At 41.7% G+C, this 27,462-nt stretch overlaps 1 protein-coding gene across 4 annotated transcripts in view; it reads right to left on the bottom strand.

The window, feature by feature from the left end:
* The window catches only part of PDE11A (phosphodiesterase 11A), a 225,418-nt gene that overhangs the window by 42,324 nt on the left and 155,632 nt on the right, over nt 1-27,462 (bottom strand). For all 4 annotated transcript variants that reach the window (XR_013545495.1, XR_013545494.1, XM_072980619.2 and 1 more), the window contains exons 11-12: nt 13,315-13,461; nt 13,114-13,221 (exon numbers count right to left, since the gene is read on the bottom strand). Coding sequence is in view for 2 of the 4 variants with exons in the window: in XM_072980619.2 (XP_072836720.2) it covers nt 13,114-13,221; nt 13,315-13,461 (255 nt within the window). In the remaining 2 variants the exon portion in view is untranslated. The remainder of the gene's footprint in view (nt 1-13,113; nt 13,222-13,314; nt 13,462-27,462) is intronic.

The raw sequence follows: 27,462 nt of genomic DNA, 5'->3' as shown, positions 1-27,462 counted from the left end.
TTGATATTGATGAATGGACAAAAATGTGGAAAGATAACTGGAAAATGATTAAGCCAGTTAATCATACAATAAACATACTGAAAATATTTCATTGATGGCATTTCACTCTGGTAAGACTGGCAAAAATATCAGAAGGGATCAGTAATGTTTGCTGGAAATGTAAAAAAAAATCCAGGGACTTATTATCATGTATGGTGGTCATGTGAAAAAACAAACAAAAAAAGACCTGGTCACAGGTTTGGGAAATGTCACAAGAGATTGTTCAGCAAAAATTAAGTTTCAAACCTGAAATGTTATTACTGAATATAATGCCAGAAATTATTGATAAGAAAATAAAATATAGTTCTACTCTGTATATATTTACTGCAGCTAGGTTACTCTGGGCCCAAAAATGGAAGAATGGAGAAATACTAATAATGGAATAGCTACCGTGTTTCCCTGAAGATAAGACAGAGTCTTATATTAATTTTTGCTCCAAAAATGCATTAGGGCTTATTTTCAGGGGATGTTTTATTTTTTTTCATGTACAACAATCTACATTTATTCATATACAATCATGTCATCTTCTGGTTGCTGCACAAGGGTGGAGGGCGGGGTTTCACTTAACTGGGACTTATTTTTGGGGTAGGGCTTATATTACGAGCATCCTGAAAAATCATACTAGGGCTTATTTTCAGGTTAGGTCTTACTTTTGGGAAAACAGGGTATTAAAGAAGCTATTGGACACTGCAGAACTAGATATGCTTTCAGAGGCACTATGGCAGGGGTGTCCAACCTTTCACCTTCCCTGGGCCACATTAGAAGATGAACATTTGGTTTGGGCTGCACATAAATTTGGTTTGGGCTGCATGGGAGGGGGCAGCCCTACCCATTCTCCACAGCCCCGCTCCAAGCCCGCTTACCAGCAGCTGCAATCTCAGACAGCAGAGGCTGCCAGCTTTGACTCCGGTGGCTTTATGGGGCCAGGAGGGGATCCACCTATTGACGGGGACGGCACATTGCAGTCACGCAGCCCCCCTCTCCCCTCCCACTCCTTCCTTCCTTCCCTCTTTCCCCCCCCACCGTTGTGACATGCCCCGGCCACATTCCAGCCGCAAGCGCCGGCAGTGTAACTTGAAACTTTGGAATTTCTTTTTTAAAAAAAATTGCACTGGGCCGCATTATGAGCCGACCTGGGCCGCATGAGGCCCTCGGGCCGCAGGTTGGACAAGCCTGCACTATGGGATCAACCGAGACACTCTGTAAAGGAAAGCTGGAATCTGATACATAATTGGGCCCAAGAAAAGTCAGGAATTTAGGGGAAGAATTAGTTTATGGTGAATCAGTGCTCACTAGAATCCTTTGATGATATTCAGATGACCAGATGATGGCGAAATCTGATCTATAGGTGTAGCAGGGATGTTTCGTTTTGTTGTCATTACTGTTAGGCTTTAGTTTTCTGTTCTGTTTGTTGGTATGTATGAATAAAAATAATAATTTTCAAAAAACAAAACAAAACAAAAAAACCCCAAACATTTAAGTGGGTAAAGGGAAATAGTATAGATGATACTAGAACAGAATTTATTCTGCCAGAGAATAAATGGCCTTACCACACAACAACTAGAGTCTAAAATGAGTTACAGAGGCCATTCTTTCAGATGAGGAAATGAATTGCATCATACCTCATCTGCTATGCATTTTGTTATTAGCCCTGTAGATTTATGTTTAATTATTTTCACTATCTTTTAATTGTGAAAGAAAAGAGAAAGAAACACAATCAATTTTAAAAATGATATTGACGTTGATTCTCCTGTCAAAATTCTTTACTCACATAAGTAGTCTCATTATAGTCAATGAGAGCAGTCATGTAAGTTAAAATGATGGATGACTAAGTTGCGGCTCCGGGTCTGTAGCTCTCTGAGGCCAAGCCTTAGAGGAGTAACAGAATAAATCACCGAACATATGAAAGGACTGCAGAGCTGAGAAGTTCTTTTAAAACTTCCAGGCTGCATTCATGGCATGACCCACAGACGAGACTAAAACCTTCACCGGGCAGGAATGCAGCTTAGGGGGCCAAATCTCCACCTTTGAAAATTACCTGTGCCTCTTTGCTCCCTGTAAAAGAATGTGGGAGTTCTTTTCAGTGCCAGAAATGTATGATTTGTCCTAATAGTTCAGTTCACGCTAGGTCACAGAGAGATGACGGGCTGTGCTGCACAAGGCCACAGGTCTGTTCAACACAGAGTGGTGAGCGATGCTACAAATTAAGCCCCAATGCCACCACCACATTTATTGTCTGTAAAAAAGGTAACGGAGCTGGGCTGTATAAACCTCTTTTCCCCTTTCTGTGTGACGTGGTAACCCCAAGCGTACAGCAGTTATGAGAGGAAAAGTAGACCCATTTTGTCGGCACAGCCCAAAGCCTTCTGTCTTTCTCCTTTCCCCCCCTCCCCATTACTTTTTCCCCATTTGTATCATATATTTTTGGGTTGTAAAACGATGTGTTGTTTTAAACGGCCGTACGTAAACTATTCCGGAAGGCTTTTTGATTGAGGAGCAGAAGGATAATACAAGGCATCAGTAAATCTTTTGCCCCTTTGTGTAAACTGGTACAGGGAAGTCTTCTATTAACTATTTTATCTTTCCTTTAGGCTAAGTGGTTTCATCCTTTGGAGTGTTCTAAACCCAGGAACCCTAATATGGACAAAATGGATAGCTCAGTGAGTTTGGTATCTGTCCCCAGAAGCAGGGGACGGTAAACCACTTCCGAATATTCCCTACCTAAAAAACCCTGATGAAGGTCACCTAAGTCAGAACTGACTCGAAGGCAGGTGATGTTTATAATTAACAAAAGACTCTGTCCTCTGTTTGCTGACTCACAAGAAGGGAGCAGAGCAGGGGCTCCATGTGCAGACAAAAGGCTTAGGTCAGCCTCTGAAGCTGATAGTGCTCTTCAGTGGGAGACAAGGCGCTCAGACTGAAAGGCTGAGGTGCTAATCATCTACCATAGGTCAGAAATGTGTCTCATTCAGATTTTTTAAAAATTAAAAAATAACTAAAACTAATAGTAAAGTAAAAATCTGCTTTTAAAATTTGTGATTATAGTGGCAACTATTAGGGGTGGTAGTCTTAGAACTTTAGTTTTAACTAATCACTTTCTAAAAACTACTGAATTTTTCCGTGTATAAGACCCCCTTTTTCTAACCCAAAATTAAGAAATCAATATTTTAAACATAAAACAGAACACATTTTTATTTAGAAATTAGGTAATATTTACATACCAGTACTGTCACATTATGCATTACACTTTAACTTTATTCAGCCTCTGGACTCAGAACACTCAGACATTAGAAGTCCCTGTTGCATCTGCGCACTGTTGCAATTGATTTGTTCAGCATCAGCTGACGTCGGTTACATAAGGCTCATGATTGGAGGAAGCTAAGTCTCTTGACTGTAGGAAGCTAAGCCTCCTGATTGGAGGTAGCCTGTTTGCAGAGGCAAGGTATGGATTGTTTTGTTCTCTCCTCAGCTTACTTCCATGTATAAGACAACCCTCAAATTTTAGTCTAACAATTTTAGGAAAAAGTAGTGTCTTATACATGGAAAATACGGTAATTTTCCAAGCTCTGTATTTGCAATATTGTACAGAACTGGTAAAACAATGTAGTCCTGTATAGATTTGGACTAGATTGTGCTCATGGACATGTCTAAGCAATACAGTCCATTACTTATGTAATGTCTCTTTTTCAGAACACTTTTTATAAAAATCAACATTGCCACCTTCCACAAACATTCACAGCTTGTCCACCTTGACAAAAATTCTGTAATAAGTGAACATGGGTGGTTGTGGCCCCTCCTGAATGGGATTAAAAGCTTACACTATACTACAAAAGCAATTTCTTTGAAATCACTACTCCAGAAAAGCATTATAGGTAAAAACAAAAGTAAAAACTAAAACAAAATAAGGTGCCACCATGTTTTTGTCTTTATTTTTTTATTTTTATTTTTTAATTATTATTAAATTACTTTTATTTTGTTTTTACCTATAATGCTTTCACAGACGAACACAACTACCTCTTCTACAACGATGAAAGATTTTCTAGAAAAGAAGTTCCGACAAACCCACTTCTGTGTTGCAGTAAAATTAGCTTCTGTAAAGCTAATTTTAAGAGGTAAATGAACTTGCCAGGGGAGGTCCTGTAGCACTATACCACTCCATCATCATCACCACTGAAAAAACAAACCCCATCCTCTCAGGAAGAACAGGAAAGCAATAGAAAAGACAACAGTCTTTTCAAGTTGAGCCTTGCATCACCCAGGCTGCAAGAACAATCTTAAAAGAATCAGTGGTGGGCATTCTTATTGGAGCAATGCTCCATCTAGACAAACTTTCATATTGGGTTAGATGCCCAGAATAACCTGAATATACCGTATTTTTCGCACCATAAGACACACTTTTCCCCCACAAAACAGGGGGTGGAAAGTCTGTGCGTCTTATGGAGTGAAGAAAACAGATTATATTTTCCTGTTTTCTTCTCCTAAAAAATTGGTGCGTCTTATGGACAGGTGTGTCTTATGGAGCGAAAAATACGGTACATACAGTACATGCGGAAGAAAAGCAAGTATTGCTTAACATGAAACATTAACATACCATAATTCTTTCCCAACCCAGTATCTGTTATTCATGACCAGTGTAGCTTTCTGAAACTAAACACACTGCTATCTCCAATACCATTCTGAAACATGGAGTATTCATGTTCTAAGAAGCCTATAACAACTAAAAGGATTGTCAGTGTGTTTACTGTAATGGCCAGTCATAAATGTGTTGAACTGCCATTCTCTTAATACAGCCTCAATGACAGTATTATCATAAAATCTAAGATAACCATATGCTCCCACCATCACCACATTACCAGTTAAGTTGTACAAAATTATTACATTCCATAAGGAGTTATGTAAAGCTTAGTACGAAAATGGATGAAATGACAAAATATGTGTCTATATTTCAAGGTGTCTTTATGGAAGTATCTATAGTTTTAGGATTTAGTGACAACATCGTTATCTGAATAATATCACACCTAGGAACAGTTTAATGATATGGCCATTTATGAGTACAGATTTCAAGGGGAAAAGTAATCCTCGTAGAATAATATAACACAATGTGCAGATCAGTAAAATATAAATTTATCCCCTGGCCTTCTGCAGTGGATCTTATCTGAAACACATGCACACAATCACACAGGGGTACTCTGGAAATTTTTGGATAATTAAACATAATTATTTCAGTTTAGGACATTTTAGGTGCAATGAAATTATTAGCCCTTTCCAGACTTTCAAGTTATAGATAATGTTTGCATATAGTAGAACTCTGACAGACTGACTGCCACCTGCATGTGCTCACTAGAACATCAGCAGAGGGTTCCCATGTGTGCAGCTGCATATGTGTGGACCCTTTGCAGGTAGTCTAATACAGTGGTGCCTCGCTTAACGAGTGCACCGTTTAACGAAAAATCCGTATAGCGATCCCTTTTTGGGGATCGCTATACGGATCAGCCCCAATCGCCGCACTCGCTTTGCGACGATTGGGGCTCCGGCGGCCATTTTGGAGCCGCCGAACAGCTGATCGGTGGCTCCAAAATGGCCGCCGGAGCGAAAACATCGCTGGAGGGGGTAAGTTTAGACACTTATTGGAACGCATTAAACTAAGTTTAATGCGTTCCAATAGGTTTTCCTGCCCCGCACAGTGATGTTTTCGTATAGCGAAGGTTAATCTGGAACGGATTAACCTCGCTATACGGGGCACCACTGTAAATATAAACAGGCTGGAAAGTTGGATCCTGACACTGCAATTCCATCCTTGCCCCCAGCAAGGCCACTGTTCTAAACTCCTGTTAGGACAAATAACTGTGAAGCCTTCTGGACAGCAGATGCTCATCTTAAATTTACTTGCCCATTTCTAGACCAAGAATAACAAAGTTTGGCAAAGAATCCATTAGCCAGTGGGATCCTGGGAAACGCATGTAACAGAAGTAACATTTTCAAGACCAGGTTTGGGGCTATCACCCAAGGACAGCACAAGATAAGGATATTTCCCCATGTTTTATAATTGTCCAAGACTGTTTAGACATGTGTGGAAGAGATGTTGAGCAAAACTGTTTATTACAACATTAGATGTCCTCTCACTTCTTCTGCAGCAGATAAATTGGGGATGGCAATCCGGTTCCGTCAGTCTGTCTCTTCTTGCTGTGTAAATTCTACGTGTGCAAAAGCTACATTGCTCACTTTCTTAACAAATGTGGGCTTAAGCTGGGGAAATACTGTAAGTCAGCCATCAACATGGTGGCATCCTGGTTTTATCGTGTAGGTCCCAAACGAGCGCTGCTGACTGGAAGATAAATCAGTCTACATCCCAATCCCAAAGAAGGGCAGTGCCAAACAATTGCACTCATTTCACACCCTAGCAAGGTTATGCTCAAAATCCTACAAGGTAGGCTTCAGCAGGATGTGGACCGTGAACTCCCAGAAGTACAAGCGGGATTCCGAAGGGGCAGAGGAACTAGAGACTAAATTGCAAACATGCGCTGGATTATAGAGAAAGCCAGAGAGTTCCAGAAAAACATCTACTTCTGCTTCATTGACTATGCAAAAGCCTTTGACTGTGTGGACCACAGCAAACTGTGGCAAGTTCTTAAAGAAATGGGAGTGCCTGACCACCTTATCTGTCTCCTGAGAAATCTATATGTGGGAGAGGAAGCAACAGTTAGAACTGGATATGGAACAGCTGATTGGTTCAAAATTAGGAAAGGAGTATGACAAGGCTGTATATTGTCCCTATGCTTATTTAACTTATATGCAGAAGACATCATGCGAAAGGCAGGACTGGAGGAATCCCAAGGCGGAATTAAGACTGCTGGAAGAAATATCAACAACCTCCGATATGCAGATGATACCACTCTGATGGCAGAAAGTGAGGGGGAATTAAGGAACCTCTTAAAGAGAGTGAAAGAGGAGAGCACAAAAATGGTCTGAAGCTCAACATCAAAAAAACTAATATCATGGCTACTGGTCCCATCACCTCCTGGCAAATAGAAGGGGAAGATATGGAGGCAGTGACAGACTTTACTTTCTTGGGCTCCATGATCACTGCAGATGGAGACAGCAGCCACGAAATTAAAAGACACCTGCTTCTTGGGAGGAAGGCCATGACAAACCTCGGCAGTATCTTAAAAAGCAGAGACATCACCTTGCCAACAAAAGTCCGCATAGTCAAAGTTATGGTTTTTCCTGTAGCGATGTATGGAAGTGAGAGCTGGACCATAAAGAAAGCTGACTGGCGAAGCATGGATGCTTTTGAATTGTGGTGCTGGAGGAGGCTCTTGAGAGTGCCTTGGACTGCAAGGAGAACAAACCTATCCATCTTGAAGGAAATCAACTCAGAGTGCTCACTGGAAGGACAGATTCTGAAGCTGAGGCTCCAATAGATAATTCCTGACGCTTTTTCTTTCCTTTGTTATTGTTTCTCTCACCCTGTGTATGGCTTTTACTATTTAAATTGTTTATACATCTTTATTGTATTTTTTATGATTGTTAGCCACCCTAGAGTGGTCCTGACCCGACAAGATAGGCAGGATATAAATGAAATAAATAAAATAAATAAATACTTTGGCCATCTCATGAGAAGAGAAGACTCCCTGGAAAAGACCCTGATGTTGGAAAAGTGTGAAGGCAATAGGAGAAGGGGATGACAGAGGATGAGATAGAAGTTATCCTAAACAAATGTGTAAATGTCCACTCTGGTGTTGGTAGAGATGCAGAATGCTCCATGCTGAATATTCATATTCCCATCTCGGCCCATGTGTAATACCTCTACATCTCAAATGCACTGCAATTGACTAAGCTCTAATAGCCTGTTCTTTTGTGAAAGCCCCAGTATCTGGAGGCTGTACTAGGAATAAGCAGGAAAGCCTTCTGAGTTCCTGCCAAGCCATAAATAGACTTCCCAGACAGAACTTTCAATAATTAAATTGCAGATTAATTATGCATACACCATCAAAACGTGTAGCAAATGGTGTTGGGGGGAAAGTTAATTCAAAAGAAAACTTATAACTACATTGTGTACACATGTTCACTTAGAAGTAGCTTCCCTATTTTCACACTTGTACTCTTGTGCACACTAACTTCCAGGTGAGTGAGCAGAGAAGTAGAAGTGTGCTTTAGGGCTTCAGCCTTAGTATTATTCCAATTTTCAGGGCTTCTTACCACATTAGAATTTTAGGGCACCAGTGTATCCACACACATTATTCCTCTACCCAGAAGTGTCTTGGTGAAATAATTAAATGAACCTGTATGATATAGAGTTCCCTTCGAAAGTCTCAAAAGTGAAGTTCATTAGATATTCCGGCAAGATATTAATTCTGTAATCACATATCCATTTACCATCCCATAGTGACTTTTAGTTTACACAATAATATCATGGTGAAGGAGAAAGGAAGTGCTTAATTGATTTAAATAAACATAATCATTATACAACATAATGAGGCTGTGTGGAGGTAGGGACATGGTTGCTGGACAGAGGACAGAGGGGGAACCGGATGCCATAAAGCAGTGGTCCCCAACCTTGGGCCTCCAGATGTTCTTGGACTTCAACTCCCAGAAATCCTGGCCAGAAGAGGTGGTGGTGTAGGCTTCTGGGAGTTGTAGTCCAAGAACATCTGGAGGCCCAAGTTTGGGGACAACTGCCATAAAGCCTTTTACAATAATGCTGCCTCCCAAAACTCTACCACAAGAGGGACTGCTTTGCTGGCAAATTCCTCCTAAGAATGAACACAGTGGGAAGTGACCCATATTCATCAGTGTTTTCAATGATAATCATGTGCAGATATATACACATCCAACTGCCAAAAAATGGTGTTCAATCCTGCTGAAAAAAAAAAAAGAGGAATGGTCAAATAATTGCAGATCTATTTGATTCTTACCGCTTGCTTGGTAGTTATTAAAACCAGATGAAAAGAAGCTGTTTCATCAGAGAATGAGACATGTTGCCGTCCCTCACCCCCACCTCCAGAAAACAACCTAAAACAACTACAGCCTTTGAGCACCACCTAGGGGAAATCTCCTGTTAAAATCTACTATATCCTAATGGAGGAAATACTGTTATGTGTGACAAATTTGAGAGCATTCTTCATTAAGCTGCACTGAAATGTTTTAATTTTTGTTTAGCAATATTAACAAGGAAAGTTCAAGTTTTGAGCCTTCAATAATGATTACGTTCTTGTTTGGTGCTGTCAAGTCAAAACTGACTTACAGCGGCCCTAATAGGGATTTAAAGATAAGTGAGATTACTTAAGGAGTGGTTTTCTCAGTTTCACTCTCCGGTGGGGCTTCCATTGCTCAGGAGGGATTCGAACCCAGACCTCCTTAGTCTGTCACTTTATCCACTACACACGACGCTAGGCATCACATTGATTACTAGATACCAACTAAACTTCCACAGTTCACAGCTCAGTGGCTTGAAGGCCATTTTTGACAGATCCAAGATTTAGATCCAACTACATGTGTGTTTTTATTTAAACACAACCATGGCGAGGCAAACTGCTAACTTGATCAGAAAAGCTCAAAACTGCTGTTGATGATGGTGGTGGTGATTGTTTCAACTTATATACAGCCCTATAGAGCTAAAACACTCTCTGGGCAGTTAAATTATTATTCCTAATAATTATTTATTAAAAGTCTTTTAAACCAGTGGTTCTTAACCTTGGGTTACTCAGGTGTTTTTGAACTGCAACTCCCAGAAACCCCAGCCAACACAGCTGGTGGTGAAGGCTTCTGGGAGTTGCAGTCCAAAAACACCTGAGTAACCCAAAGTTAAGAACCACTGTTTTAAACTACTCTTCACCCTCATGGCGATCAGGACAGTGTTGAAATCAAAGCAACAACAACAACAAAACTACCATAAAACCTGCACCTTCTTCCAGACCCCTAAAGCTGCTGTTTGGTCTGTATGAGGAATATACGGGTATCTCTATCTATACTGCTTCCACAAAGGAAAATACTAGCCTAGATCAAGAAAATGACATGGAGACACCAATCTGATCCAATTAGTAGCTGTGCCCTTCTCTCCCAGAGCTCTTGTCTGGATTTCAACCTCAGAACAACAGGCATATTTCCTGAGATGAGTGCCGGCTCTGTCCTTAGGCAGTGTAAGGTAGCTGTCTCTGGCAACGGAAGCAGAGTGTGGTGGAGCAGAACAACTAAACCAGCCATTTCTCCTAAAGGGCAGAGCGGTGTGCTCCAGAAACAGCCTGGTCCTAAGTTGGCCCCCTTCTCTCAGGTGAGGCAGAGGATGCTGACATGTTAACAGCACTGAAGCATGAGTTAATTGCCAATAAAGTTGGATTCTGTTGATAAAGGGAGAGTCACCCTATTTGTTTCAAGCAGCAACACATTTTGGAATGGCCCTGCTTTAGATTCTAAGGACAAAGCAGTAAATACAGACAGTATTTTTTTAAAAAGTCTATTCCCCTCATTGTTTCAAGGGCAGACTAGGGAACAGATCTAAAATCTCAGCCTGTCTAGGAATTCCTGGAGTTGAGTAACCACCATACATTCTGGCACTTTCCCCAAAAATAAAAAACTGGGATTATCCACAAATTATTGTATATGATGGAGTTTAGGAACGACTTGATCAGCAAAGGTTTTGCAATGATCTATTTTGAGACATGCTGGGAAATGGCCTTCCTTTAAAGAAGCATCCATTGGCAGTAACTCGGCGTCGTTTAGTCGTTTCCGACTCTTCGTGATCCCATGGACAGAGCACGCCAGGCCCTCCTATCTTCCACTGCCTCCCATAGTTGTGTTAAATTCATCTTGGTTGCTTCGCAGACACTGTCCAGCCATCTCATCCTCTGTCGTCCCCTTCTCCTCTTGCCTTCACACTTTCCTAACATCAAGGTCTTTTCCAAGGAGTCTTCTCTTCTCATCAGATGGCCAAATTATTGGAGCCTCAGCTTCAGGATCTGTCCTTCCAGTGAGCACTCAGGGTTGATTTCCTTCAGAACGGATAGGTTTGTTCTCCTTGCAGTCCAGGGGACTCTCAAGAGCCTCCTCCAGCACCACAATTCAGAAGCATCAATTCTTCAGCGGTCATCTTTCTTTATGGTCCAGCTCTCTCTTCCATACATCACTACTGGAAAAATCATAGCTCTGACTATGCGGACCTTTGTCGACAGGGTGATGTCTCTGCATATCGGAGGTTGTTGATATTTCTTCCAGCAATCTTAATTCCGCCTTGGGATTCCTCCAGTCCAGCCTTTCGCATGATGTATTCTGCATATAAGTTGAATAAGCAGGGGGACAATATACAGCCTTGTCGTACTCCTTTCCTAATTTTGAACCAGTCAGTTGTTCCATATCCAGTTCTAACTGTTGCTTCCTGTCCCACATATAGGTTTCTCAGGAGACAGATAAAGTGGTCAGGCACTCCCATTTCTTTAAGGACTTGCCATAGTTTGCTGTGGTCCACACAGTCAAAGGCTTTTGCATAGTCAATGAAGCAGAAGTAGATGTTTTTCTGGAACTCTCTGGCTTTCTCTATAATCCAGCGCATGTTTGCAATTTAGTCTCTAGTTCCTCTGCCCCTTCGGAATTCCGCTTGTACTTCTGGGAGTTCACGGTCCACATCCTGCTGAAGCCTACCTTGTAGGATTTTGAGCATAACCTTGCTAGGGCTTGAAATGAGTGCAATTGTATGGTAGTTGGAGCATTCTTTGCCACTGCCCTTCTTTGGGATTGGGATGTAGACTGATCTTTTCCAGTCCTCTGGCCACTGTTGAGTTTTCCAAACTTGCTGGCATATTGAATGTAGCACCTTAACCGTGTCATCTTTTAAGATTTTAAATAGTTTTAAGATTTTAAATGGCAGTAACTACATGAGCAGAAAAACCTTAGTGGAATCTGCAGCGATTTTGGTTGTGGCATGTTTTGGAAGTCCTGCTTAAGTTTAAAAATGGTCTCAATAGTGCTGTCAGTAGTAGTAGAAGGAGGATTCCTAGCACTGTCCAGCAGGGGGGCTGCCGGCTGCTCCACGTCCTGTTCTAATTGGAGGAATCCCATTAAAACAGGACATGCAAATGAGGCAGTTTTGTGACTGTCGAAAGACAAACCCTAGTGAAAAGTTTACTGCGAGTTATCTGAAATGGGGATGGGCACAAACAGCCAGTTTGGTGGTTTGGTGCCGTTTACCAGCCAAACGGCTGATCCGTGGTTCAGCACCCCAACCATTCTGGCAAGTGCCCACTTAGAGGCAGTGCCCAGAGGAGCTAGGGCAGGCGATTGACACCAAGTGGGCATCTGCTGGAGGAAGCAGGCGCTGAACCGCAGATCAGCGGTTCAGCTGGTAAATGAACCGTGCTGGACCAGACGTTCGTGCCCCTCTCTAATCTGAAATGTGTAGTTCCACTACTTGCACTTTCCACTCAACCAGTCCACTTCCCACGGGTAACTTTTATTAGCCAGGAAGGGTAATGGTTAAGTATATATGTGGAGAGTCTGGCCTCTTTAAGGATTCTCCAGGTTCTTTCATTTCTTTGCTACCAGCCTAGTACTTCTTTATATCTCCCCTTTCCTTCAGCTCAGCACTTCTTTAGCATTTACATGCCATGGTGAGAATTGTGTAGGCAAGTCCTCAAGCCATTTAAATTTACACATTTTCAACTGTGCTCATGTCCTATTCATTTCAGTGGAGCTTTGATACACAGATTGTTTTCTGGATGGTACTCAATATATTAGTTAAGAAGGTGGGTAGTACACACACAAGAGGGGGGAATTTTATGACACAGGAATTGTTAGACAACACATAATCTTCTGGAAAACTGGATTCTACAACAATAAGGTCAGTTATTGCACAATGCCAACAACTGTTCCTTTTCTTCACAGTGTGATGAACGTCTCCATTGCTGAAATTCTACGAACCAGTGCCAAATAAGCACTGCTACAATTATGGCCTTTTATTCTTTGGGGCATTTGCTTCACAAGCACTACACGTATGGGTGTTACAGAAAAGAGAAGGAAGGAACAAGTATGCAGAATACAAACAACAGGGGATACGAGCTGTCTTGCCACCACTCCAATACTTACAGTTAACATGGCAAACATGAGCTGGCACACATTGAAAGCATGCCTCCAATTGTGATACAGAACCATTCGATAATTCTTCCTCACTGTCAAAAGCCACCGACACAGTGTCTGAAACAGAAGTGGACAAATCGCATCATCAGGGCTGTCCCGCTCGCTGCCAAGACAAAAGCAGCAGATTATCTTAGCAGAGCAGATGGTTACCTCATAGTCAATTCTGAATTTCTGAACCATTCCAAGCTCCATGAACATTCGAAGGGCTGCAGTTATCATGGCATCTGTGTCGAGGGAGAAGTCATCAAAATGGATGTCATCGATGCCAAGTTCAGACACAAGTGGAATGTCTGCTGCCTGAAATTATCCAAAGAGAGTAAGAAGCTTCTCAGGCACAGCTCAGTCTTCTCATCTTCTTTTTCAGAACCAACACTGGTTAAATGGTCTAAATTAGCCATTTTCAACGGGTGTGTGTGTTACTCCCCCGGCACATTTGAAGGGGGTCACAGACTGGAAACAATTCTCCACACACCACCTTATAAAGTTCACTGTGTGACTTATACAATCCTGATTCAGCCTGTATTTCTTTCATATTGTCTTTACGGCTGTGGTTAAAAACAAAAAGTTGAGAATGACTGGTCTAAGTAACAGAAATACTATATTCTGTTTGGTCATTACAGATTCCTAGTGCAAAGGCAGGAAGGGAAGGGAAGGGATTATCTGAGTGGGAAACTTGCTTAATTTTCTTGCTGACACCAAAGAGTGCAACCCAACAAATACTCTTCCTGCACCCAAAGAAAATGACCTATAAACTTTGATGAAATTGCATTCTGACAAATAGAAGTCATGCAGAAGCAATGGTTGGGAAAACTGACTCCCCCCCCCTGCACAGATAACAGAGAATGTAATTTTTAATACTCAAAAATAATAATAGTAAATTCCATTTCTTTTACAATTTAATTTGAGCTGGAAGAAGGCTTATGTATGTGATTCTTCTAGACCAGTGGTTGCCAACCTTGGGTTGCCAGATGTTCTTCAATGAAAGCTCCCAAAAATCTTGGCCAGCACAGCTAGTGGCAAAGACTTCTGGGCGTTTTAGTCCAAGAAGAAATACCTGGAGACCCAAGGCTGGGAACCACTGGTCTAGACTCAACAAAATTACGGCATATCGCCCACTCTTTTTTCTGCCTAAAAAGCATTTAAGAAAATGCCATGTATATTGGCCTTAAATCCCAAATGTAGCATTTCAAAACCTGCCTGTTCTATGGCAGCTGAAGTGATTTGGCATTACTACACAGGCTGGCGATTTTAAATTTCAGGAGGAATTGCAGAAATGTCCAACACTTCAATGTTCATGTCTACAAGGCTAGACAACAAGTGTAGTTTGGTGAATGGCCACACCAACATATGTAGGTACTTCAGTGAGGCAGACTGTAAAAATCTTTATGTGAACAACTGATAGCTTTAGAAATTACAAATGGAGTAATGCCAATCGTCTATGAAATTTGCTCCACATTTATTTGTAGTGTTTATTTGTAACATCTGAGGTGGAAACTATTGAGGAAACTTGCATAAACTGTAGATGTGAATATACTCTACAACGTGGTTTTCTTACAAGAGGGTCCTTTCAGAAATTACAAAAAAACAGTTTGGCAGATAAATGATGTGCTGATTAAAACACAGCTAGTTGTTGCTGGCGCTTGTTTGCCTTACAAAATGCTCCTCTGAATAGATGTCTGTGAAAATGTGACAATAAAGTTATAACACAGGACAGATGTGTTTTTTCAATGTGTCAGTTAACTACAGGGATTTTCAAATGGTAAAATAGCAGTGTGTAAATAAATGTCCATCAGTTGATAAAAAAACCGAGTAAAAGACAATTTTCTTCTGTGTCACTCTTTTTATTTACAAGGTTTTACCACCCTATGTTTAAGCAGGAGTGTCATAACCCAAAATAATCACTGAATTAATAGCCATGAGGTAACATTTGTATATAATAACCATTTTCTTTACAACTGTAATAAAAGATATGACAGAATGGCAGAATTATATGGGAGGTTTGAAAGTCATTTGAATAATGTAGAAAAGGATAAATATTGAACCCCCACAAAATCTATTGTCATTCTCCGACATCTGAATTGAAGCAAAGTGAGTTTACAAAGAAAACCAGCACTTTTAAAAAACAGCTCTAAACATGTTATTAAAAATGTATGCTTGAAATCTAGCTAATCGGACAGAGTGCTTTAGCTCTCAGATACAACAGGCTAGGAAACTGATTGTCATTCTCTCAGGTTGGATGTTGAAGGAAGGATACATATATTGTAGGGACTGCACAGGAACAGAACATGATACATCTGTGTTTGTTCTATTCCCAGGAACTTACTGGGCTCAAACACAGAGTGGCTGAAATCACATTTCTTAACATAGTAAGTTGCACTAGAATAGACCAATGAAATCCATGGAGGCCAAGAGAATCTAGTCCTCTCTCTTAGTTCCACTGATTCAAATGGGCCTACTTACCTTATGACTTACTTTAGCATAATAATCAAAGTACAGTAGGCCCACTTGAAACAGTGGAAGGTATGGAGGAGCTGACTCATCAACTCCCCATTGATTCAAATGAGTTTATTCTAATGCACTTACTGTGTTCAGCAACAGGATTTTTATCAGGTAGTGATGGTCAAGTCCTGTAAAATGCAACAGAACTGGGGTTAGAGCTAAACTGAATGCAATGTGGGAGATGAACAAAAGGTTCTCCCCCAGAGGAAACCCTTCCTTGCTGCCCTGGCCATCTGAAGTCTGAAGTCAGTCTGAGGAGAAAGCATCTTTTCTATGTCAGCATCCAAACAGAGTAATTTTCTCCCAAATGATGTTTTACTGGGTCCATCTTTCAGGTGCCTGGGAAGGAACAACCTTTTCTCTTGAGCTTTAAATAGTATTTGACTACTTTTAATAGTTTGCATCCCATCCTGAACAAGCATTTCTGACTACAGTATTTATACTTTGGGTTTTATCTGAGGGTTCCAGCTGTTGGCATATTTTTAAAAAATCATTTTAAATTCATTGTTGCAAGCCTCCTAATAAGATGGGATACAACTCTTGATGCAAATATAGGTAATTTTCTTAAAAAGATCATCTCACCTATTAACACTTGGTATAAAAAAACAATAACACAAAAGCAACACACAAAACCACATCATCATCATCTGTTATATAGTCAATGTTTTTATAATTTTGATTGACTGTGACTGGTGTTTTTGAATACTACTACTACTTATGATGATGATAATGTTTCATCAAGCCAATTCTGACTTATGGCAACCCTTTTCATGGTTTTCCAGGCAGAGAATACTCAGAAGTGGTTTGCTATTCTTTTCTTCTGGGGATGCCCTGGGACTGCCCAAGGCCACATAGGATGGATGTACTCACAAAAGGCATAGTGAACGCCCAACCTCTGGCTCCACAGCCTGACACATAAACCACTGAGCTATCCACAAAATCAGTAAGGCACCATAAAATTAAGAGAGAAAGATAACAACAACAGGAGCAGCTAAACCGTAAGGGCATGCAAGAAAAGTGAACATACTAATCTCATTAAGGCGGACGCCTGCAGAAACAGGAAGTTATTCATCTGTTGGCAGGCCATTAACTCAAAAAGTGTTAAGGAATATACCTCTGTCCTCCTCTAAAAAAACGCTACTTAGGAAAGAAGGAAGGGAGGGCAGTTCCAGCACAGAAAGGACCACAGTATAGCACAAACATATTGGAATGTGTATATTCAGAAATAAAGCTCAGACCATGGAATCCCGGACTTAAAATGGATCAATCAATCTGCCAGTTTTGGTTTCTCCCGTGTTCATTTTTTAAAAATCTATCTTTCCCCCATGACTATGAAGAAATTGCATGCTGCATTTTGGTATTTTATTAAAGTGAATCAAATGGACATGCTCATCCACCTCCATTTATCACCATCTCTAAAGCAGGCTCAGCCTTGCTTAACTCTTGCAAAATCAAGCCCGAAACAGCTGAGATAAAATGTACAGTATATGCACGATGGACACCCATATAAAAGGACTGAATACAAGTCAGGGTTTCTTAACTCACTAACAAATATAATACTTATGCTGCTGTCTCCTGTTATTTCCCTTCACAACTACCAGAACCATCTTTTAGTAAACTAGAAATGGTCACGAACCATCTAGGCCCCTTCCAACTTCACTTTTCTAACCAGAAAATTTGTGGTCACCGTCACACCCGGCATGATTGTCCTTTCCAGAGAATCCTGCTTTCTCAAAATGTGCCCAAAGCAGGACAGTCTCAGTTTCAACATTTTTGCCTACAGAGATAATTCAGGCCTAATCTGATCTAGGGCTAGAGATTGGCATGAACCAGTTTGCACCACTTCTTCCCAGTTAATAAACATAGGTACTGCTGCTCTCCCTCCCTGCCTCCTCTGGCTCAATCAGCCCCTCAGCAGACCCAGCGTGCTACCTTCTGGAACCTCCTCCACTGATCTTCCAGTTCTGGCAAGTGCTCAGGCTTCTCTGCCTGGTCCTCATGGCTGATCTCCCACGCAGGCAAAAAGGGACAGGGCAGAGAGGTCTTTGTGCTCTTGCTCCTGACTGGGTGATTAGCCAAGGAGGTGGAAAAAACAAGCACACTGGGTATGTTGAGTGGCTGTTTGAGCCAAAGGAGGCAGGCGAGAGAAGTAGCAGCATCTGTGCTGCTGCCTTTACGAACTGGGACAAACCGGTTCATGCCCATCTCTATGCAGGACCCACCTTTAGTCTTTCTAGCATTCCAGTGTCTCCACAAAGCTCTCCTCCAGTACCATTTTTCAAACGAATCATTCCCCCTCCATTAGGTTTCTTAACTGCCTGAAGAGGAAAGGATAAAAGTGAGGGGGCCAACTGAACTACCAGCGCCACTTTTTCTGAAAGACTATATTTAAACTAGCTTTTAGAATTGGAGATTGTTAAGGGAAGGTGTTTTCTATTCTGTTGCCTTCACCCCCTTCTGGTTTGTGAGGAGCGGACAAGGCAGCAGGATAGCCTGCTCGTGTGGGTAGGGGTTAAGGAGTCTACCAACTGGGGAAACAGGCAAGGAAGGATCATCACACCAAGTTTGGCCCTCCTCTGTCAACACGTAGAGCACAGTCCATTATGTCTCAGAAAAGCCTCCCCCAGCATTCTCTGGGTGGGTTTGACTGCAACTGCCATTATCCCCAGCCAGTGCAGTAAAGGGAAGTCTTCTCACTGCTCTGTGAGGACTGGCCACATACTCCTCCAGATGGCATCTGATTAGCTTCCCTTGCTGGTCCTCAGAAGACCTGATGAATTAAGCTTCAGTTTTAAATCTTGCGCATCTGCAAACTCAGTTGGGACTCTAACTCTCGTTCCCTTTTTTGCAAGCAGCCTGCAAAGACAGACAGCTTTTACAGGCAGCCAGTGCCAACTCTTAAGAGGGCTGCTGGGAAGCCCCTCCAAGCTGAGGGGCCTCAGAGCCGCAACCCAAGGTCTGGCTTTAAAAAACAGTGGCAATTGTAAGCACATCTCTGAATTGCAAACCTGTGGAAACTGCAGTTTGCTGTGATTTCATGGTTTTTGTTTTGTTTTTCAATTAGAAAAACAGGAGTGGAGACACACTCATCAGGAAAATGGCCTTGGAAGAAATGGTTAAGGAACATCCCTCCCACCTCACAGCGTCTCTATTCAGCCTGTGCCACTCCACCCGCCAGCTGCATTTAATAACCAAAGAGAAACATCTGCTCATAAGCATGAGGTTCAAAAACAAGCCCGGCTCTTTTAGGAAAAGAAGCGCCATCTAATTCTTTGATGCGAACATATGCTCAACTCTCTTATCACGAAATAGTACAAGCCAGGAGCCCAATTTCTTGTTTCATTCTCAGGCCTGATCTCTCTCCCCAGATCAGATTCCCACTGCACACATGTTTATTATGCCTTTCTCTGAAGGGACTGTGTATCTGATTGGTTTAGCCATACCTTAACACCCAGAGCAAACTTAGTTTTAAAGGCCTCCATCTGTTACCAAATCCTGCTGACTGATAGCGTCCCCCTGCCCTTCACACTGCTGAATCATCAGCATTGCCTCATGAGAGATCTGCAGCTGCACCACTAGGACGTTCGGCTCTAAAGGGAACTTTTTAAGGCAACTTAAAAGCAGAATTAAGAACCATAATAAAGGGAAATTTGCATATAGTTGCCCATCTATTTCAACTCAGAGCTTGTTTTTGTTTTTTTGTACCTTTCTATAAAATGGATTCATTTAGAGTGGATCGTCAATAAAGGCTCACTTCTATTGGAGCAAAGAATTCTGCATATTTCTGAAGACTTCTTAGTAAGACGAAAATAATTCATTTTCTACTTGGCAGATGGAACAAAATCTAGCTGGGAGGAGAGACACTGTGCACTATGAAGGGCACATGTAAAAAGTTTGTTCCTATTTACTAAAGCTACCTTTACAGTCACATTAAAAAAGAGTAAATAAAACACAAAGCTAACCAGGATACAGAGGGAAGTATCAATTATTCACAGCACATCTAACTAGAAATCATTAAAAAGAAACTGCAATTTAGCTTTTCTTCTCTGTTATACTTGTTACATTCATGTAATCTTTTGTTTTATTAGGATGGGATGCACCTAGATGCCACATCAAAAAAAAGAAATGGACATTTTGTCTTCCAGCGCTTTTAAATGTTTTTGTTTTGTTTTACCAAGTCCATGTAATGCTGTGCTAGGACAAAAAGGGGAAAAACAAACACTTGCTCCTGCTTTGCACAAGTTTAATTCATTGCACCAGTTAATTCCTCTCACACCTTACTTAATTTGTAATCTTCTACCCTTTGCATCTGTGTAGCATGTCAGTAAGCAGCACAGTTAACTCGGTTTCTGCTTTGTTCAACTCGTAAGGGGTGTGTACAGCTCTTCCAAAGTAACATGTTCCCTGCTTGTCCTTTGTAGACAGGCTGAGGGTTTCTTGTGGTAAAAAGAAAGTCCATGTTGGAGTACTTCCCCCTCCTTCCCTCCTTTTTTTAAATCCTGCTGTGTAGTCCCGGCTTTTAAAACCACCTGAAGGGTCCAAAGAAGCACTCCAGGATGTAGTGCTGGAACAAGTGAGCCGGAAAAAACAAATTACATGTATTCAGGGCACAGCAATTAACATTGCCCTCACACAGCTTCACAAGCGCTTGCATACAGCAGGAGGCACTGCTGACCTTGGCTGCTCCTGCTAGATGGGTGGTGGCGACGGGGGGGGGGGGCAGCAGTGGCGCCGAAGCGTTGGAGAGCGTTCGAACCAGGATGCGAGACATGCAGAACAACAGCAAAAACCCAAGCATGTTAGACATGCACGTTCGCAGGTTCACCAGAAACAGCTGCTGAGATTTCAAACAATCATGCCAGCTTCTTCTGATCGTGGCAGAATTGGGAAGGACAGCAATCAGAAGGAGGGATGGGGTTTTCAAATTTCTTAGATCACAGAGCCCGTACTTCTCCATTTTGACAACTCTACCTGACAGACAGACACCTAAATATGGATCACTTGAGAGAAAAGCATCAACTGGAAGCCTCTGAGACTGACTGAGGCCCAGATCTGGCCAAGCTTCCTGTTCCTGCTCTCATGCTAGCGTGAAGCTTTCTTTCTGAACAGAAACCCAGGAAGAGATAGGCCTATCTAAGCCTCAGTGTGTTTTAGCTAAGGCATGTAAACTACATTTAGAAGTTTGTAAGAGGTATGTTGGTCAGGCAGAAGGTCCAGAATGAGGAGCTATAGGGTTTGTAGGCCAAGAAATTTGAAAATCCCATCTCTAATCTCAACAAGGGAATATGGCCCTTCTTGATGTCAACGTCACAATTTTGCCAGCAGCCTGGTGGTTAGCCAGGACCTGCTGACTAATTGTCTCATCTAGACTCTCCTAGGAGTCTTTACTAGATTGGTAAGCAATGAAGAGAGCAAAGGTTCGTCAATATTAGAATGGCCACAGATTCTGTGCTTTGGCAGATGATCACATCACAGTAAGTACCGTATTTTCCAGGTATAAAACAACACTTTCTCCTTAAATAATTTGAGAAAAAATTGAGGGTCGTTTTATACATGGAAGACAGTTCTTTACCACTGCCTTTTGCGAATGCACGGGGCTTAGCAAAAAGGAAGGGGAGGCGTTGCTCCCTTCCTTTTTGCTAAGCTCGGTGCCTTCTCAAAAGGCAAGGAAAAGCGGCAGTCACTTTGACAGCTACTTTCCTTGCCTTTTACCGAGGCACGGGGCTTAGCAAAAGGGGAGCCCTTTGATCCCTGCTTTTTCTAATTTGGGGTTAGAAAAGGGGGGGTCATCTTAAAAATGGAAAAATAAGGTACTGAAGTAAGATTCTCCAGGCAGTTCTGCCAGCTTCTGAATGTAGAATAGAAGAGGAATTCCAACCTTGTTATTTGCCTTGGGCAGCAAAATGTTTTGGGCTAGCCTTGAATTTTAACATTCCAAGTCACAGACAAAAGATTCTTTAATCCCTGCAGTCCCTATGAGAATAAAAGTGGCAACTGAAGTCGTCCTATTTCTCTCTTTTTTATTTACCTTTCCTTGGACCTTTTTGTTCCTCAGGCAAATCAGATGAAATAATTCAGAGTCCCTGTTGCTTTTCACAGCAGCTTCAAAAGCTAATGTGTTGGGTTCTATGGGAACTATTTGGGGGCATGCCCTAAGAAGGGGTTCGGAAGCTAAACTGGGGTTCTGGTGGGAATCTCCTGTGGACTTGATTTGGACTTCCTGTGTTTTTATGCCTGGCTACTATCTCATCCTTTACAATAACATGAACACAGTCTTACACGTGTATGATTCTGACCTTGGAAACAGAATCTTTTCATTTATTTGTTTGAATTTCTACATAATTTGCTGGTGTACACTGCCATTTTGAAAAGCCTCTTTAGGCATGCACAGTAGCTTGTATGCACGCTGTGGCTCCTCATGCTGCTGCCTCAAAACACCACAGAGACTCAGGAATCTGCTTGTTGAGCCATGTGTAGGGCTGAGCCATAGGGAAGAAAGCTCAACTGCACGACATAAATTATGCAGCTATTACTTTAGCAACACCAACGGGTCTGTTCTTTGCTTGTGGCATGCTGTTACTTGGACGGCACAGGCTCTTCTATGAGGAGAACAGGTGGGCAGGCATTTTTGCCTACTAGGTAGTGACTTGGACAAACTGACTTTTCCTCCCAGTCATTTTTTTTTGTGATCCATGCACCCTCTCAGTCAAAAACAAAATTAAAAAAAACCTTCATTTGCAGGATGAGCCAAATAAATTTCAGCTTCTTGACTGAAAAATCCAAATGGACCCTACAACAAGGTTGCAACAAAAAGCAAAGTGCCCTTCACATTACTCTAAAATTAGCAAAACTTGCTTCCAAGTAATCATGGATAGGACTGGGCTGCTTCCAGTTGTAGGAAAGCTAAAAGACTTGAACATGCAATTTGTGAGAGCCGAAGAGGTTGAAACACATGCAGCAGTGGTGAGGAACCTTCAGAGTACAACCTCTACAACCCCTTAGCGTTAGCCACTGTGAGCGGGGCTGGTGAGAAATTGAGGCCACAGCACCTGGAGGCCAATGATGTTGGAAGGAGAGCCCCCCCCCCACACACAAAATGGGTCTCTGCACACAAAAAATAGCTTCTCAGCCAAGTGTCAGAAGGAGTATACCATTAGGGATAGCTCCCCTACTTTTATTTATTAGTTTTGTAAAAGAGAGAAGTTCAGAAAATGTAGCTTCTATGGCAAACCACACAATTCCCTCTTCTGCACAGCTGTTGTAGAAGCCTTGTCATCTTTTTCACCAGGATGCCTTGCTGGCTGACTGTCGCCCCTTACAGGAGGAAATTCAGGTTCAAACTCCCTCAGTCATTCAGAGTACCATCTCTCTCGCCATAATCCACCTTGCTGGGGTCTTGTGATACTTTAAATAAGTGATATCACACTTTCCTACACTGAAGCTCAATCAACAAAGAATGGCTTGTTATGTGCCATCGTGAGGCATCCACCTTACAGTGACCCTAACAGGGCTTTCAAGGTATGTGGGACATTTAAGGTTTTACTGGTGTCATCCTTCCCACACAAGTTTCCATGGCCAAGTGGGGATTTGAATCTGGGTCTCCTATGTCCGAATCTGTCACTCTGTCCATTACACTGCAAAACACTATGGGGGAGGAATTATGTCATTTATTGCACGTTTTCCCTGCAGTGAACTCAAGGCGGAATGTTTGCGTCTTCTCCTTCAATCCTTAAAACAATCCAGCAAATAGGTTAAGCCCAGAGAGAGTGACTGGTTCTAGCTCACCAGGTTGGGTTAGAACGGCAACCCAGGTTTCTTCAGTCCCTCTCTGACACTCCAACCACTTTACCTCACACTCTGTCTTAACAACATTATATTAGAATTGTGGAGTCATATAATTTTAGAGTTGGAAAAGCCCATGGAGAAGGCTGACTGCTCTAATCTCTGCTCAGTACAGGCTATAAACATAAAAGACATAAATATAAAATCAAGACAGAGGCATTAAAACCAGGAGGAAGGAACAATTAAAATGGCATGAAACACCAAATGCCTGAGGAAATAAAAAGGCTTTCGAAACCTGCTTATAAGTGGCATGAATGGAAAACTATCTGATGGAATAAACCTCGTGCATCCCGCATGAGCAACTTCCAGCCATGATCGGATACAAATATGATAAATAAATATGACATGTACCACTGCTGTTCTCTTCCAGGGAGCCCTAATTCAAGCTGTATTCCTCAGAACACAATGAAGTGCACGTAAATAAATGGCTTATGTCCTGTAATTGGGCCAGGATTAGTTTCCTTTTGCCTCCCTAATAATCTTCAACAGGAAGAAACTGATTGTGACCACACTACATTTTATCTCTTTGATACTCTCTCCTTTTGTAATCTGTATGTATCTTCAGGTGGCCACCAGCCTTCCTACCTGCAGGCACTGCCAGGAGGTAACACATACAGTATTAAGCTATCAGGATAATTGCAGGTTACCAATGGCAAAAGAAGAACAGAACCCCGCATCCTGACCATAGTGGTTGAAAGCCAGAATGTATGCACAAGTGCACTGTGAGTTATAAGCTTGGAAGAAATACACTCAGGCCAGAAACAGATGCTAGAGACAGCCTCCAATTAGAAAGCATGTTACTGTTGCAGAAAGGCAGCAGAAACAGTCTTTTCATGTTTGCAGAATCCATTTCAAAGCAACCCTGAGGACAAATCACCAAAAAAAGCAAGCTAATTTGCATAGACCCAGAGGTGACAGAAACTCGTACTCAAATGCCTTCACTAGTTAAGAACTTTCCCCTTCCAGTCATGGGCTATCTCTAACATCATGCGTCTGGCTTCAAAGGTCAGCAGAGAGTAAGATCCGAGTGCGAAAACATGTAAGACCCCACAAGCCTTCCCACTAGTCCAAAGAGAACAGCAACCTATCTCAAGGAAAGCTATTCTGCCTCTGAAAAGCAGAGGCTAAATAACAGAATTTTTCTATAGTATGAAGATAGTCTGTTCTCTCAATTCCCCCGTTATACAATTGCTCAAGATACAGAACCCTACTGGAGATAGGGGTAAAAGTGATTAGTAAGATTGCCAACCTTCCCCCTGCCTTCCGTTAATGGCCCCTGCATGTCTGCCTTCCACAGCACCTTGATCTGCAGGCATTAGTAAGTGATCGCTTTTCTTCATGCTGTGAAATCTGAAAAGCTCCTTCTGCTAATTTCCGCAGATCAACATGCTGTAAGGATTGCTAGCATTTATCACCCTGTGCTCCTTAAGAGCAGCTTTACCAGTAAACTTTAGCAGGAGATAAATATTTGTTTTCATGCTGTGACAAGTTTCAGCTGTTGATTTCTGCAGATGGAGCTAATTTTAAAAGTGGAAGAGCAGGACAGAAGATTACAATCCTATACATACTTCCTTGAGAATAAACCCATTTAACTCAACTGGACTTTTCCCCAAGTACACATGCATGCAATTTCACTTTCTTTTGTTGTTGTGAAGGTCTGTTGACACATTGCTCCCTCTGATAGTGGCACTGTGCCCATGCAGGGCCACATAACATATCATGCAACAGGAATTCTGCGTAAAATGGCTGAAATCCTGTTGGTATAGCTATGCTTCAAGAAGGCTGATCTCATCACCAGCAGGAGGAGATTGTCTATAATGAAATGTACCACATAAAGCTAATTACACTGTCAAGTTTTTATTTGAAAGAATTAAGCAAAAGGAAATATTTTATTTGGGATAGATTCTGTTTGTTTAGTCCAATTTTTTTTTTGGGGGGGGGGGAAGGTCAACCAAAACTGGAAGCATACTTCCCTATTACTCTCAACTAGATTCCATTTTTGACTAGGTAAGACACTTAAGATTGACAGAAAGAAAATGCACTGCCTGTGTAATAGAAAATAGCTGGAGGAGCCCAAAACCTGTGTTTCTCAATTAAAAACTATTTTGGATGAACCATGTCTAAGGACAGACAAATACATTCATTTCATACCTGCACCAATGAATTATCCCATTATGCCGAATACACAAATAATGTATGGAGATTAGCTAGAAGGTGGCAAAAGAGAGTACCGGTGCTCTGGGCTTTTATCAAACATTAATTTCTTCACCCATATATTCTTTCAGCACACCAGACATTCTCCCAAACAACTCTTAGCACCGCTGGTTGAAAGAGGTTGGGTACTAATTCCCTTTTCACCTCCTTAACCAATTTTTGTTTGTGAAAAGGAAGAAAAAAATAGATACGGTCAGGAAACATGTTAGGATTATAAGAGAGAGAGGATTTTTCCCCTTCCTCCTCAGGCGAGCTCCCAGCATATCCATGGAAGAAAGGAACGGTAAACCCTGAATATTTCGTACCTAGGAAGCCCTGGTAAGGGCTGCCACAAATTAGAATCAACTTGATCCATGTGCAGTGATTATTATTCAATTCTACAAATGGGACAAGTGGAATGTATGGTAAAACCCTGATCTAGAAGCACCACAACAGTTCTCATGTGCAATATTAGTGCATCCTAGTACAAAGTTCTGGATTCACTGAATAAACTGTTAGCAAGAGTTATACAGTATTTCACTTGGAGGAGGGACAGCAGAGTCCAAGCCTGCTAAACATGGAGTATTTTGTCATGAAAGGCCTGCCAACTGCCAGCCATGGATGGGACAGAATAGCTGTGGCGGCACAATGGCATTATGCCGCCTAGAGTGGTCTTAACCGACCAGATAGGCAGGATATAAATAAAATAAAATAAAATAAAATAAAATAAAATAAAATAAAATAAATAAATAAATAAATAAATGGTCAAGATATTCTACTCTTCCCTGTATTTGTCTGTGTCAGCATGGTTCTTATGGCACCTTAATGACTTTTGAAAAATGTATTGGCATACATTGTTGTGGATTATAGATTACTTTTGAATCTGAGGAAGTGAGGTACAGTTCACAAAAGCTTATAAAAAGCTTGTTATTCTTTAAAGGGAGGCCTTTCTCTAGGTCCCACCTCCCTCATAGGTGCATCTGATGAGGACACAGGAGAGGGCCTTCTCTGTCGCTGCTCCCAGACTTTGGAACTCCCTCCCACTGGAGGCCAGACTGGCCCCATCTTTGCTGTTCTTCTACAAGCAGGAAAAAGACCTTTCTCTTCAGACAGGCTTATTCTTAGTGACAGAGTGTCTAGGAGACAATAAACAGGAAGGTTTATATTTTGGTGCTTCTAAATCTATTTTTTTGTAATGCTTTTTACCTAGCATTTCTAATATGTTATTAATTTTTCTTTAATAGTTGGATAATGTTCTGTTTTTAAGCCTTTAATATTGTGGAATGCTCAGTGCTTTTATATAGCTGGCTGCAGAGCCAGAGGTTGGGAGTTTGATTCCCCACTGGGCCTCTTGTGAGTAGAGCCACCCTGTGTGTAGCCTTGGGCCAGCTGCACAGTCCCCAGGGCGTCTCCAGAAGGGACGGAACGGTAAAGTACTCTGTACCTGGAAAACCCTGAAAAGAACTGACTTGACAACACATGATTAATATTATTAAACCCCTTGGGTTTTTTTAGAGGAGAAAGGCTGGGTAAAAAATACTTTAAATAATTTTTAAATAAATCCACATGCCATAAGATTCCTTGCTGTTCTTTATTATTATTACTTTATGGGTAGCAAAGGTAAGCCCTGGAACTGAAAAAGCCAATCTGGGGGAAATGCTGCTAACATTAGCATCAAGGAGTATGAAGAAGAAATTACTCTATGTGCTACATCACGGTTGCAACCATGTCTGTTTTTGCCATATATGGACTTACAGTGGTGAT

The sequence above is a fragment of the Pogona vitticeps genome, chromosome 1 (genome assembly GCF_051106095.1).
Source record: "Pogona vitticeps strain Pit_001003342236 chromosome 1, PviZW2.1, whole genome shotgun sequence".
Taxonomy (NCBI): Eukaryota; Metazoa; Chordata; class Lepidosauria; order Squamata; family Agamidae; genus Pogona; species Pogona vitticeps.
The sequence above is the reverse complement of the archived record's forward strand: the minus strand, read 5'-3'. Positions and strand labels throughout refer to the sequence as shown.